The following is an 11,716-nucleotide window of genomic DNA, read 5'->3' as shown; positions in this document are numbered from 1 at the left end:
CGGGACCAGGAGCTGGCTCAGTCCGGTTTCACTTTCACTTTCGTTTCTCCTGAAATGACAGAGGAGCCAGGAAGAAAGGTCACAGCTACTGTGACCAGTAGCGAAGCTTAGTGCCTGTTCGCACTAGCTGCAGTGGGGCACTGGCCTCTGCTGGCCCCGCTTCCCACGCAGCGACCCCCCCTGCGAGCGCGGCGGCCAGCTGCCCAGCCTCCGGCCTGAGAATGGCCGCCCTGGAGACCTCCAAGTTGCTGGATGAGGAGCTATACTCACGGCAGCTGTAAGGCCCAAGGTGGGGAAGGGAGTGGGGCGGCCTTCTGACTTCTGACCTCCGACTGCCTACCTTCTTCTCCCCCCTCCACAGGTATGTGCTGGACTTAACGGCCATGCAGAGGATCCGGCGAGCCAAGGTCCTGCTATCAGGCCTTCAGGGTCTGGGGGCTGAGGTGGCCAAAAACTTGGTCCTGATGGGTGTGGGCAGCCTCACGCTGCATGATCCCCACCCCACCTGTTGGTCTGACCTGGCTGCCCAGGTGGGGGTTGTGAAGGGGAGGTGCTATGGGTGCCCAGGCCAGGGTGGGGGTGGGGCCCAAGAGAAATCTTGCTCAAGGAAGACTGGGTCTCTCTCTAGTTTTTCCTCTCAGAGAAGGACTTGGAAAGGAGCAGGGCTGAGGCATCTCAAGAACCTGTGGCCAAGCTCAACGGAGCCGTCCAGGTGTGTGTGCACACAGGGGACATCACTGAGGAGCTGCTGCTGGACTTCCAGGTACCCTCCCTGCCCCACTCTCCAGGTGAGCCCGGTCCCTTCCTCTTCCTGAGCCGAGCAGTGGTTCTGGCCCTGCTGATCACGGAGTCCACCCAGGTGGTGGTGCTGACTGCCTCGAAGCTGGAGGAGCAGCTGAGGGTGGGTGCTTTATGCCGCAAGCTCGGAATCTGCTTTCTGGTGGCCGATACCCGGGGCCTCGTGGGGTGAGTGAGACTAACCTGCCACATCTCAAGCGGCAACCGGTCCCAGGGCTGTTCCCAAGCTCCAGGCTTGCTCCTGTGCCCCTCCCCAGCCCCCCGCCCCGGGGCCTGTCTTAGCATCCCCTCCTGATTGTAGTCCCCAGTCCCACCCCTCTGCTTCCTCCACCCCAGTCCCCAGACCTGCTCCAGTAAATCCCTCAAACTCCGGCTTCCAAGCTTCTCCCAGCATCCCTTCCCCAGTGCTGGCGCTCTGGGCTGGGCCTAGTGTCTCCCACCCTTCACCGCAAGCTCGGTGAGTAACCACTACACCGGCTCAGGGACCCGTACCACCCCACCCCAGGCAGCTCTTCAGTGACTTCGGCAAGGACTTCACCGTGCAGGACCCTACGGAGGCAGAGCCTCTGACAGCTGCCATCCAGCACATCTCCCAGGTGGGTGCGGAAGAGTGGGTGCTCAGCTGATGACCAAGCGGGGGGCACCCCTGAACCAAACCACCTCTTCTCCAGGGCTCCCCTGGAATTCTCACTCTGAGAAAAGAGGCCGATGCCCGCTACTTCCGTGATGGGGATCTGGTGACTTTCTCAGGCATTGAGGGCATGGTTGAGCTCAATGGCTGTGATCCCCGGCCTATTCGCGTGCGGGGTAAGCCAACCCAACCCCAGGCTCCACCCCCAAGCCCCCACGGGGGGCGTACGCAGCCTGGTCCTTGGGGATAGGTTCTCCCTCCACCTTCCTCGGTGTGGAGCAAGGTCAAGGACACAGGCGCAAGACAGGATAGAGTATGAAGAGCAACTCAGGTTCAGAGGTCATACTGACCAGGCTGGATCTCCCCCAGAGGACAGAACCTTGGAGATTGGGAACACGGCCATTTTCTCCCGTTACTTGCGTGGTGGGGCTGTCACTGAGGTCAAGAAATCCGAGACTGTGAGCCATGTGAGTGCAAGTGCACCTGAGATGGGGGAACTTGGGAGCCCCAGGGGGCCCACAGTGTTCTGCACCTGACCCTGAGCTGAGTGCCTGTTGCAGAAGCCCCTGGATGTAGCCCTGCTCCAGCCCCGTGTGGTGGCCCAGGGCCCCCAGGAAGCTGACCGTGCCCGCTGCCTCCATCAGGCCTTCCGTGCACTGCACCAGTTCGAGCACCTCAACGGCCGCCTGCCCCAGCCGTGGGATCCTGTGAGTGGCCCCGTTGCTTCTCCCCGAGCCTCTGCCTTATTGGGGTCTCACCTGCCAGGAAGCAACGATGACGATCTCACAGACCCGAGTTCTAATCCCAGAGGCTGCTTCCCACTTACACAAAGGAAATGATAGCACTGTCCCCGGACCAGAGACCGGGTCCCTGAAAGGACCAGGCACAAAGCCTGGGGACCCTGGCCATCTCCTCACCCCTCAGTTCTGGGCTGAAATCTCTACCGACATCGGCGAAGCCTCCACAGGCATTTTCGAGGCATCCTCTGGGGGCTGCGCAGTCTGGCAACTGGTTGGGGCCTTCACACTCAGGCTCTGCTTCCTCCTCTGTGGAAACGGGGGATGGCTGCCTGAAGGGTTTGAGTGGGGGATGGGGCTCAGGCTGGGGCCGCTGTGCCCACAGAGTTCTACTCCACAGGATGACGCAGAGATGGTGGTGGGCCTGGCCCGGTCCCTGGAACCACTGAAGGGGACAGAAGGAGAGCCGCTGGAAGAGCTGCTGGATGAGGCTCTGGTGCAGAGAGTCGCCCTGAGTAGCGCTGGCAGCTTGAGCCCCATGGCGGCCATGCTGGGTGCAGTGGCTGCCCAGGAAGTGCTGAAGGTGGGCAGAGGCTCAGGCAGGATGAGACTGGGAAGGGTGTGGAGATCAGTGTGCGTGCCGAGGGTGCCCAGCACCAGACAGCGGCCCTGGCGCTTTCATCGGTCTGGTGAAGCCCAGCCTGGATCGCAGGCGGCTTGGAGCTGGCAGGAGTCCCTACACTGAAGTTCTGGCCTCTAGGCAATCTCCAGGAAGTTCATGCCTCTGGACCAGTGGCTTTACTTTGATGCCCTCGATTGCCTTCCAGAAGATGGGAAGCCCCTTCCCACACCGGAGGACTGTGCGCCGGTAAGAGCCTGGGGTAGGAGTGCAAGCCTTCTCCAAACTTAGGACCAGGGAAGGAACAGGAAGAATGGTCCAGAGATCCTGACCTGGAGAAGTTAGTGTAAGAGGTAGGAGACACAGCACAGCCGTCCCTGACCCCTGTCTGTGTCCCCTAGAGACGTTGCCGCTATGATGGGCAAATCGCAGTGTTTGGGGCTGGTTTTCAGGAGAAGCTGGGCCAGCAGCGCTACCTCGTGGTGAGCTTTGTGGTCCAGTCGGGAGATGTCTGTGGGAGGGCCAGGCCAGGCCCTCTGGCTAAGGCTGCTCCTGCTGGCAGGTGGGTGCTGGCGCTATCGGCTGTGAGCTGCTCAAAGGTTTTGCCCTAGTGGGCCTGGGGGCCGGGGCCAGCGGGGGCGTGACTGTTGCCGACATGGACCACATAGAGCGCTCCAATCTCAGCCGTCAGTTCCTCTTCAGGACCCAGGACGTTGGCGTGAGTGCTGGCCCCTGTGCACATCTTGCATTCTGGACTGTCCACAGTGCCCCCCCCCCACCCCCAGCATCTTCCTGTTCTCTTCTCAGAGGCCCAAGGCAGAGGTAGCTGCAGAGGCCACTCACCGCCTGAACTCAGACTTGCGGGTGACCCCACTCACCTACGCACTGGATCACACGACAGAGCACATCTACGAGGACAACTTCTTCTCCCGTGTGGATGGCGTGGCTGCCGCCCTGGACAGTTTCCGGGCCCGTGAGTGCTTGACCTTGAACCTCAGCCCCTTATTCAAGGCAGTGCCAGCCCCACTCCTGACCCTCCGCCCCCTTGCTAGGCCACTATGTGGCTGCTCGCTGCACCCACTATCTGAAGCCACTGCTGGAGGCGGGGACACAGGGCACCTTGGGCCATGCTTCCGTGTTCGTGCCACATGTGACTGAGGCCTACAGAGCCCCTGCCTCGGGCTTAGCTTCTGAGGATGCTACCTACCCTGTCTGCACCCTGCGGCACTTCCCCAGCGCAGTCGAGCACACCGTGCAGGTAGGAAGCACCCACCCAGCCCCGTCCTCAGCTGCAGACCTGTTCCCCACCTGACACCTCATGGTTTCTCTCTCCCCCACAGTGGGCCCGGGACGAGTTTGAGGGGCTCTTCTGTCTGTCTGCTGAGACCATCAACCGCCACCATCAGTAAGGCCACCAAGAGGGGTGGATGGGAGTCCAGAGCCTCCAGCCCCAGAGTTTTCAGGGCTTAGCCTCAAACCTCCTCCTCTCTCTGCAGGGAGCTCACTTCCCTGGCAGAAACAGATGGGCCACAGGAGCTGACCCTGCTGAAGGAGGTGCTGGGGGTCCTGAGAGAGCGTCCACGGACCTGGCAAGACTGTGTGGTGTGGGCCCTTGGCCACTGGCAACGACGCTTCCATTATGGCATCATGCAGCTGCTGAGCCGTTTCCCACGTGATAAAGTGGGTGTCTAGGGGTCAGGAGGCTGAGGGTTCAGGGGGACCAGACTGAGCCCAACAGCCTCCATTTCCCTAGGTGCTAGAGGATGGAACTCTTTTCTGGTCGGATCCCAAACAGTGTCCCGAGCCCTTGGAGTTTGATGCCAGCCAAGTGAGTGGGGTCCCTTGGGAACCCCAAGGCGGGGATGTGACCCCCTCAGAGCAGCGGTGGGCACCTCTGCATTGTGCAGAGATGCACAGATGCTGAGGGAGACCGCCACGTTTGTGCACATGTGGGTGTCCACATGTGAGACCGAGGCAGGCGCTCCAACATCTCCACACACGGGCAGACCCCCACCCCACGCACCTGTACGTGCTCACTCACACCCGTGCATCTGCCCGTGCTCTTGGTCTGACTGCAGGACACACACCTCCTCTACGTGCTGGCGGCTGCTAACCTGTATGCCCGGATGCACGGGCTGCCTGGCTCGCGGGACCAGACGGCGCTCAGGGAACTACTGAAGCTGCTGCCGTTGCCTGGGCCCCAGCCCTCGGCCCCCAGCTTTCCTAATGACCTGGACCGAGCTGGGGCTTCTGCTGAGTTTGGTGAGGTCCCTGGCTCTGGCCCCCCATCTGCCCTCCAAAGGCCTGGCCCTGTGCTCAGCCTATGCCACAGAAGGAAGATGGGGCCCTGGGGCCCTGCCGCCAATTCAGTTTCTCAGGTCCTCTGACCTTGCTTCTTTCGATGTTTGGGCTCATCCTCTAGCCCCTCAGTAGGCCCTCTCCCTGCTGCCCACACTCCCACGCCTCTGTTCCCATGGCAGATTCTCAGCAAAAAAGACCCCCACAAACCACTGGGCTCTGGAGAGTACCCAGCTCTGGTCCCCAGGTGAGGACAGAATTCCATAGGTGCACGCACGGATGCATGTGCGTGCACGCACACAAGCAGGGCTCGGGCTGCTGGAGAGAATGCAGCATCAATCAAGGGATCTCTCTGAACGTAGTCAGTTTAGGCTTAGGAGAGACCAAGAATAGGCACCAGGCTCCAGGGAGAGGGCAGAAGGTGGGGGCTAAGAACTGCCCGACACCCCCTTCCTCTGCCAGGCCCTGAGCAACTGAAGAAACTGCACCAAGTGCTGGAGGTCTGGAGCGGGAGCCCTCCTCTCGAGCCCCTGAAGTTTGAGAAGGTGGGAGCCCAAGCAGGGGTTGAGGGGCAAGATGGGGAGGTTGTTGGGGAAGGTCAAGAGCTAAGAAGGTGGCTTTGGAGTTCCCTTGGCCTGAATTCTCCTCCTGGCAGGAACCCCAAAGCAGATCACCTTCCCTGAGCCTCAGCTTCCTTATCTGATAAGGGGGACAGATGTCAGCAACCCCCCCCCCCCCCCCGCCGCCGAATTGTGGGAAGACCTGTGCGGGGACAGGTGGTCAGCCATGGTGAGGGACTCTGGGGCCGTGTTAACAATACTGGGAATTGGGCCTCACAGGACAATGATAGCAACTTCCATATGGATTTTGTGGTGGCAGCAGCAAGCCTGCGTGCTCAGAACTATGGGATCCCCCCTGCCAACCGCACCCAGGTAACTCTGCCCCTTGGGGCTCAGGCCTGGAGGTGGGGGTCAAACCCTAGTCCTACACCTCGGGCCCAGACCAAATCTCCTGTCCTTGGCAGAGCAAGCGAATTGTGGGCCAGATTATCCCAGCCATTGCCACCACCACAGCCGCTGTGGCGGGCCTGGTGGGCCTGGAACTGTACAAGTTGGTGGGCGGGCCACGGCCCCGCAGTGCCTTTCGCCACAGCTACCTGCATCTGGCTGAAAACCGCTTCGACTGCAGGGTGCCTTGCGCCCCAGCCATCCAGAAGGTGAGCGCTTGACACCCCACTCCCCACCAGGCCTGGGTTTTTCCTGTACCTACCAAAACAGGCTCTACTCTGGCTTTGGCTTCACACCAGAACCCAGACTCTGGGGGAGTCCTTAAGACTCCCTCCAGCCCCCTTCCTGCTGTGAAGCCAGACTGGGACCTGTCAGACACAGGAAGCAGCCATCAGCCGCCCCCACCCCTCACCCCTCCCCTGCCCTGGGTCTGGGGGGCTGCTGCAGCTTTAACTCATTAGTGGAGCCAGACATCCCTCACAGCCTCCTCCTTCCAGTAGAGCCCCTAAGGGGGAGGTGGTAGGGAGGGGGGAACTAGAGCCCTAGCCCCAAACAGAGCCTAACCTCCGCCTGCAGGGCATGGGGACCCTGGCCCACCCCCTCCAAGCCGAGTTAAAGGGCACTGAGCTCACCACCGCGGGTGGGCTCGTGTGTGTTCGTTGCATGTGTATGAGTGCACAGGGGTCTGGGCATCCCTGGCCCTATGGTGTGTGGGCATGGAGGGAGCACGCTTGTACATCTGTGTGCCAGATGGGAGTACAGGGCTCTTCTTCACTGGCGGCGTGCACGGGTGTGCATGTGAGTACACATGCAGGCCTTCCTGGCCGTGTGTGTGTGTGTGTGTGTGTGTGTGTTCCTTCCAGTGCAGGGCTGTGAATGCCCCTGGCTGTGTGCCCAGGCTCGGCAGTAGTTGGCATTTTCTTGGGGCACAGGAGAGAGGGGGTGGAGAGAATGCCCTCACCAGGGGAGAGGGGAGAGGTCATGGGCCAGCACTGGGCTTTTGCTGAGCAGGCCTGGGGTCCCTCAGGGCACAGTACACAGAGCCCCTTTGTGAAGGGCCTCTCCTCCAGCTAGCACATAAGCTGCCTTTGTCTATGGTGGAGGGGGAGGGGGCAAGGAAGCATCCCCCCCAACTCACCTCTGGCCTCATCTCAGCTTGACCCCACTGTGCTTTCTCGGGGAGCTGGCAGGGCCCCCTTCCTGGCCCCTGGCCACCTGCCACCCTCAGCTCCAGGCACTAGAACCCCAAGACTTTTGAAATAGGGAAGGAAAGGGGACAGGAGGAAGAGGCCTATGCGGAGTGCATCCCCCCTGGGGGCTCTCAGCCAGCGGGGCCCTAGCGGTCATTGTGCCCCTTGATCCTCTGTGCCCATGTAGTCCAATGCCCTGGCAATACAGGATGAGGGGGCAGGATGTACCCCCCCCAGCTCCCAGCCTTGCATTTGAGGATCAAGCAGCTTTATCGGTGACTGCAGCGGCCCTGCTCCTGCTTCCTCAGGAAGCAACGTCCCCCCTTCCACACACACACACACACACACACACACACACACACACAACCAGCCTGCGTGATGGATTGCCTGTTTCCCTGTGCGGGGGCCCCATAGCCCCATTTCCTGTGCTGGCCCCAGCATAGGCGGGGAGGGTGCTGAGACTCTGGGCCCAGATCCCACCTTCCAACCCCACCCCCCGGCTTCTGTTTCCTGCCTCTAGTCCATCTCCTCCTCTAGGAAAGGGGCCATCAGCTGCTGGTAATGGGTAAGGGGAGGGTGTGTGGGAGAAGCTTCTCACGCCCCGCCCCCCCCCCCCCCCCGCAGTTACATTACCTGACATGGACCTGGACGTGTTGGAACCGCCTGAAGGTGCCTGCTGGGCAGCCAGAGAAGACCCTGGAGTTACTGCTGGCCCATCTCCACGTAAGCCCCGTTCCTCCCTGCCTTCAGGCCTGGCCCAACCTGGCCTAGCTGGCACCTGACCCATCTCTCTCTAGGAACAATTTGGGCTGAGGGTGACGATGCTGCTGCATGGGAAGGCCCTGCTCTACTCAGCAAGATGGTCGCCTAATAAGCAGGCCCAGCGCCTAGCCCTCAGGTGAGCCCACACGTGGCTTTAGCCAGGACTTGTTCTGTTCTGGAGGTTGGAGTTGGGAGACGTGAAGTCTTTCCTCTTCCCAACCCCGTTTGGGCCCCTCACACCCTCCTGAGGCTTTCTTTTGCCAAATGGAGCCAGCAAATGGGCTGGGGGTGGGGTGAGGACAAAAAACCTGAGGAGGGGCCTCCCAGCTGCCTGCTTGGCGGGCCTCATCAGCTCCTCCACACCCTGCTAAGCCCCCCTTTCACAGCCCACTCCCAGGGGACTCGCAGCTTCCTGCCTCCTGCCCGCCCTGCCTGTTGCTCCTAAAATAGTTTCAGATGTTTCCTGTCTTGAGCTGCTCCGGCCCCTGGCTTGGGCTCCTTATGGCCCATCAGCACCCTCTGGTCCATGCCCGGTCGCTCTGCCTCCCGCTGCTCACCTAGCCAATCACCCCCAACGCTTTCCCTGCCACACCACCAGGGTGACGGAACTGGTGCAGCAGGTGACAGGCCGGATGCCTAAGCCAGGGCAGCGGGTGCTGGTGCTGGAGCTCAGCTGTGAGGGTGAGGAGGAGGACACTACCTTCCCACCCCTGCACTACGAGCTGTGACAAGACAGCAGCCCTATCACCCGGCTCTACGGAGCCCTGCATCCCAAGCCCACAGTAAGCACTCAATAAATGCTTGTTGAAGGAGGGCATAAGTGGAGATGGATGAGGAAACATGGGGCAGTAATGCACAGGGCGTGTGACATGGACATGACGGGGACCCCTACAGGGAGAGAAAAGGCTCTTTAGATTCGCCTGCCTGGGCTGTGCCTCAAAGGGCTGGGGCCACCTCCTAGAGCCTCAGGGGTATGGAACCAGGATAGTCCAGAGAAAGGCCTTTTATTGTCCCAGGCTGGAGAGCAGGGTCAGAGGTAGCTGACGTCACTGCAGATGATGGGTTGGCGGCTGCGGCAGCGCATGAGAGCTGCAAAGCGTGAGACATCTGCAGGCAGCTCGGGTTCCGGGCGAGGTGGGCACGACAGTCTCTTTCCCGCCATAGCCGCCCTGCGTGCCCTGGCCAGCTGGCGCCGCAGCTGCTCAGAGAGCCCAAGCAAGAACTGAGGGGGCCGAGCACGGGCACGGGGCCCTCCTCCATCGTCCCCCTCACCCGCTGCCTCTGGCAGCTCCATCCAGTTGTGCACCAAGTCAGCAAAGCAGTTGTCCCCCAGCACTAGGGGCTGGCGACTGCGACCTCTGTTCAGCAGGGCTGCTGTCCAGTCCTCAGCTTCCAGTCCCCGCCAATGCTCCAGGCAGGCATCTGGGGTAGACTTGGGCCGTGGTCGGTGGGCAGGTGGTGCACTGGCCCCAGGAGCTCGGCTGGGCAGGGGAATGCCACTGGCCGAGAGGCGCTGTCTGTGTGGGGGCCACGCTGGGGGTGCTGGGTGCTGGAGTACAGGCAGCTCTTCCTCTCTCCATGTGCTGCCTGACACTTCAGAGAAGCCAGAGTCCCAGTCCAGGCCATGCTCCCTGGGGCTCCCCAAGACAACACCCTTGTCTCCTATCGCCACACCTTCTTCCTCCTCTTCCACACAGCAGACTGAGTCCTCTTCCAAGGCATCTGAGGCCCTGAGTCGGTGGCTGAGCGGAACACGTGGGCCGGGTTTGGGGGGTGGTGGAAGGGGGCCAGACATGGGGGGTGAGCCTGTGTCCCGGCCACACAGCTGTGGAGGAAGAGAGGGCCCAAGTTGGAGGGGGTAGTGCTTGTCACTCCTGCCTGCCTGGCCAGACCAGTCCCAAAACAGCAGACCCAGGGGGCTGGAGAGGCCTGTGGGCCCGGGCAGCACGCCTCCAGCGGGCACCGGGCCGGCATGGGGGCGCTGGTACACGTAGCTCGTGTGGCTCCCGTCAGCCGACCTGGTGGCAGTCCGGCAGGCTGCAGCACGCACAGCTGGGCAAGTCGGTACCCGCCACCAGGGCGGGAGGCAGGGTTGCGGGCCTGCCTGCATCGGGAAGTAGGTCCTGTTCAGGGCTGGGGGTGGGGGAGCATCCCTGCTTCCTGAGGGATTTGGCTCCCCAAAGCTCACAGCCTCTTTCAGAGAAAGAGCACTTGCGGGGGGTGGGGGGTAGAGGAAGGAGGTCAGCCTGGGGTAGAAGGCATCCATACCAGCGCCAGCACTTCTTTAGTCCCTCGCAGCCCCCTGATCCGCCCCAAAAGAACTTTCTCCCCGCCAACTCTCTCCGTCACCCCGGCAGCAAGGCCAGCTGGGCGGCTGTTACTTGATGCCCAGCGCAGCTCCCAACCGTCCGAAACCCGATGCGGGCCATCTGGGCCATCTGCGCCGCCCCGCCCCCATCCTGCCTCGGATGGGCACTCGGGCCGGGCCCCTACCCGGGTGTCGTTCGGGCCGGATGGCAGCTGGGCACCCCACACGCGTCCCCACATGCCACACCCGCTCCCAAGCCTCACCAGTTCCCAGCGAAGCTGGCCCAGGAAGCTGTCAAGCCGAGCGCTGTGCATACCCGTGCTGGAGCCCCCGCCAGGCCTGCCAGTTCCTCCTCGAACTCCAGCGGGAGCGGCGCGGAGAGGGCCCAGCGGGCCGGCCAGCGGCGCCCGGCCCTCCGCCTGGCTCCGCCGCTCCTCGTTCTCCACAGCTCCGGCCGCCGCCGCCGCCACCGCCCCAACATCTGGCAGCCGCGCCCCGCCCCTGGTGCCGCAGCCAATGGGGCCGGGGCGGGGCTGAAGTGGCCCCGCCCCTCGGGCCCGGCCGAGTGGGTGCGTGAGCCTGACGCCGGCTCCCCACTTCTCTCCGGCTCTGGAGGGAGGGGCGGGGCTGTGGCTGGAAGCCGGGCGGGTCCTGCCTGGGACTCCCCCACACCCTGGGCGGTTGGCTGCATGACCCAAGACAAGGCGATTCCCCGCGGTAGCCTCAGCTTCCCCGTTTTTCCCGGGATAGGACTGCGGTCCCTCCCGCAGGGGCTCCGTGAGCGCGCGGATCCTCCGGCCACGCCCACGTGCGGACAGAGCGCCCCCAACCGTCGGACCTAGCAGTGCTGTGGCCCACTCCGGGCACGAGCCACTGAATCCGTTCCTGGAGGGGCCTCGACAAACCCTGGAAATGATGGGTCCGGCCTCTCTGAGGACTCCGGAAGCACCGGACCTCGCGGCGGCACCGGAGAGGGGCTTCGGCCACGGCCCAGCCCACGCCCTCTCCGCCCCGCGTCTGGCAGAGCTAGGCAGGGCCGCCCTCTAGTGGGGAGCGCGCGGTTAGCAGGGATTACCTCGGCGACACCTGCATTCCCTCTGCCCGCACCACAAGCCAACCTAGAGTGAGTGCAAGGGGTTAGGGCGGCACTCTCTGTCCAGAATGGTCAGAGCCCGTTCCTGGAGGCCGCTCCAGGATCCGAGGCTAGGTTCCAGGATACAGTCTAACTTGAGACAGATTAGGCAAGCCAGTAGACAAAAAAATAGCCCTAAGGAGGGTGGATGGGCTAGTCTGGGAGAGGGGTCTCACAGAGGAGGCAGCATTCTGTATGGGATCTGAATGAGCCATCATGGGAGATCAAGAAGGG

The 11,716-nt window shown here is 62.5% G+C and overlaps 2 protein-coding genes across 5 annotated transcripts; one reads left to right on the top strand and one right to left on the bottom strand.

Annotated features, from left to right (window-relative positions):
* Positions 1-61: 61 nt before the first annotated feature.
* Positions 62-8,854, top strand: UBA7 (ubiquitin like modifier activating enzyme 7). Of its 3 annotated transcripts, XM_032411308.1 has the most exons (24): positions 63-277; positions 362-530; positions 629-763; positions 860-966; positions 1,304-1,394; positions 1,470-1,605; positions 1,799-1,896; positions 1,990-2,136; positions 2,567-2,749; positions 2,927-3,034; positions 3,187-3,267; positions 3,348-3,503; positions 3,593-3,758; positions 3,838-4,043; positions 4,126-4,190; positions 4,282-4,465; positions 4,539-4,613; positions 4,864-5,047; positions 5,546-5,628; positions 5,923-6,015; positions 6,108-6,299; positions 7,905-8,003; positions 8,078-8,178; positions 8,641-8,854. In XM_032411308.1, exons 1-24 carry the CDS (start codon positions 222-224, stop codon positions 8,768-8,770), a joined length of 3,045 nt encoding a protein of 1,014 aa, XP_032267199.1. In that variant the 5' UTR covers positions 63-221; the 3' UTR covers positions 8,771-8,854. The 3 variants fall into 3 exon arrangements, with proteins under 3 accessions (XP_032267198.1, XP_032267199.1, XP_032267201.1); XM_032411307.1 differs by having other exon boundaries at positions 62-277; positions 629-966; XM_032411310.1 differs by lacking the exons at positions 63-277; positions 860-966 and having other exon boundaries at positions 392-530.
* A 101-nt stretch (positions 8,855-8,955) lies between these two features.
* Positions 8,956-10,808, bottom strand: INKA1 (inka box actin regulator 1). 2 transcript variants are annotated; one of them, XM_032411313.1, is made up of 2 exons: positions 10,614-10,808; positions 8,956-9,867 (listed from the first exon to the last, which is right to left on the bottom strand). In XM_032411313.1, the coding sequence occupies exons 1-2, from the start codon at positions 10,662-10,664 to the stop codon at positions 9,073-9,075; spliced, it is 846 nt and encodes a 281-aa protein (XP_032267204.1). In that variant the 5' UTR covers positions 10,665-10,808; the 3' UTR covers positions 8,956-9,072. The 2 variants fall into 2 exon arrangements, with proteins under 2 accessions (XP_032267204.1, XP_032267205.1); XM_032411314.1 differs by having other exon boundaries at positions 10,667-10,808.
* Between the last annotated feature and the right edge of the window lie 908 nt (positions 10,809-11,716).

This window comes from Phoca vitulina, unplaced genomic scaffold, assembly GCF_004348235.1.
Source record: "Phoca vitulina isolate PV1807 unplaced genomic scaffold, GSC_HSeal_1.0 scaffold13, whole genome shotgun sequence".
Classification (NCBI taxonomy): Eukaryota; Metazoa; Chordata; class Mammalia; order Carnivora; family Phocidae; genus Phoca; species Phoca vitulina.
This window is presented reverse-complemented; position numbering and strand designations above follow the sequence as displayed.

Excerpts from the sequence above, each read along its gene's own strand:
- INKA1 (XM_032411313.1), bottom strand. The coding sequence starts at position 10,664 with ATGCACAGCGCTCGGCTTGACAGCTTCCTGGGCCAGCTTCGCTGGGAA. Across the intron at positions 9,868-10,613 it reads GCCAGCTTCGCTGGGAACTG|CTGTGTGGCCGGGACACAGG; the intron begins GTGAGGCTTGGG and ends CTTCCTCCACAG.
- UBA7 (XM_032411307.1), top strand. The coding sequence starts at position 222 with ATGGCCGCCCTGGAGACCTCCAAGTTGCTGGATGAGGAGCTATACTCA. Across the intron at positions 2,750-2,926 it reads CTGCCCAGGAAGTGCTGAAG|GCAATCTCCAGGAAGTTCAT; the intron begins GTGGGCAGAGGC and ends TCTGGCCTCTAG. Across the intron at positions 6,300-7,904 it reads GCGCCCCAGCCATCCAGAAG|TTACATTACCTGACATGGAC; the intron begins GTGAGCGCTTGA and ends CCCCCCCCGCAG.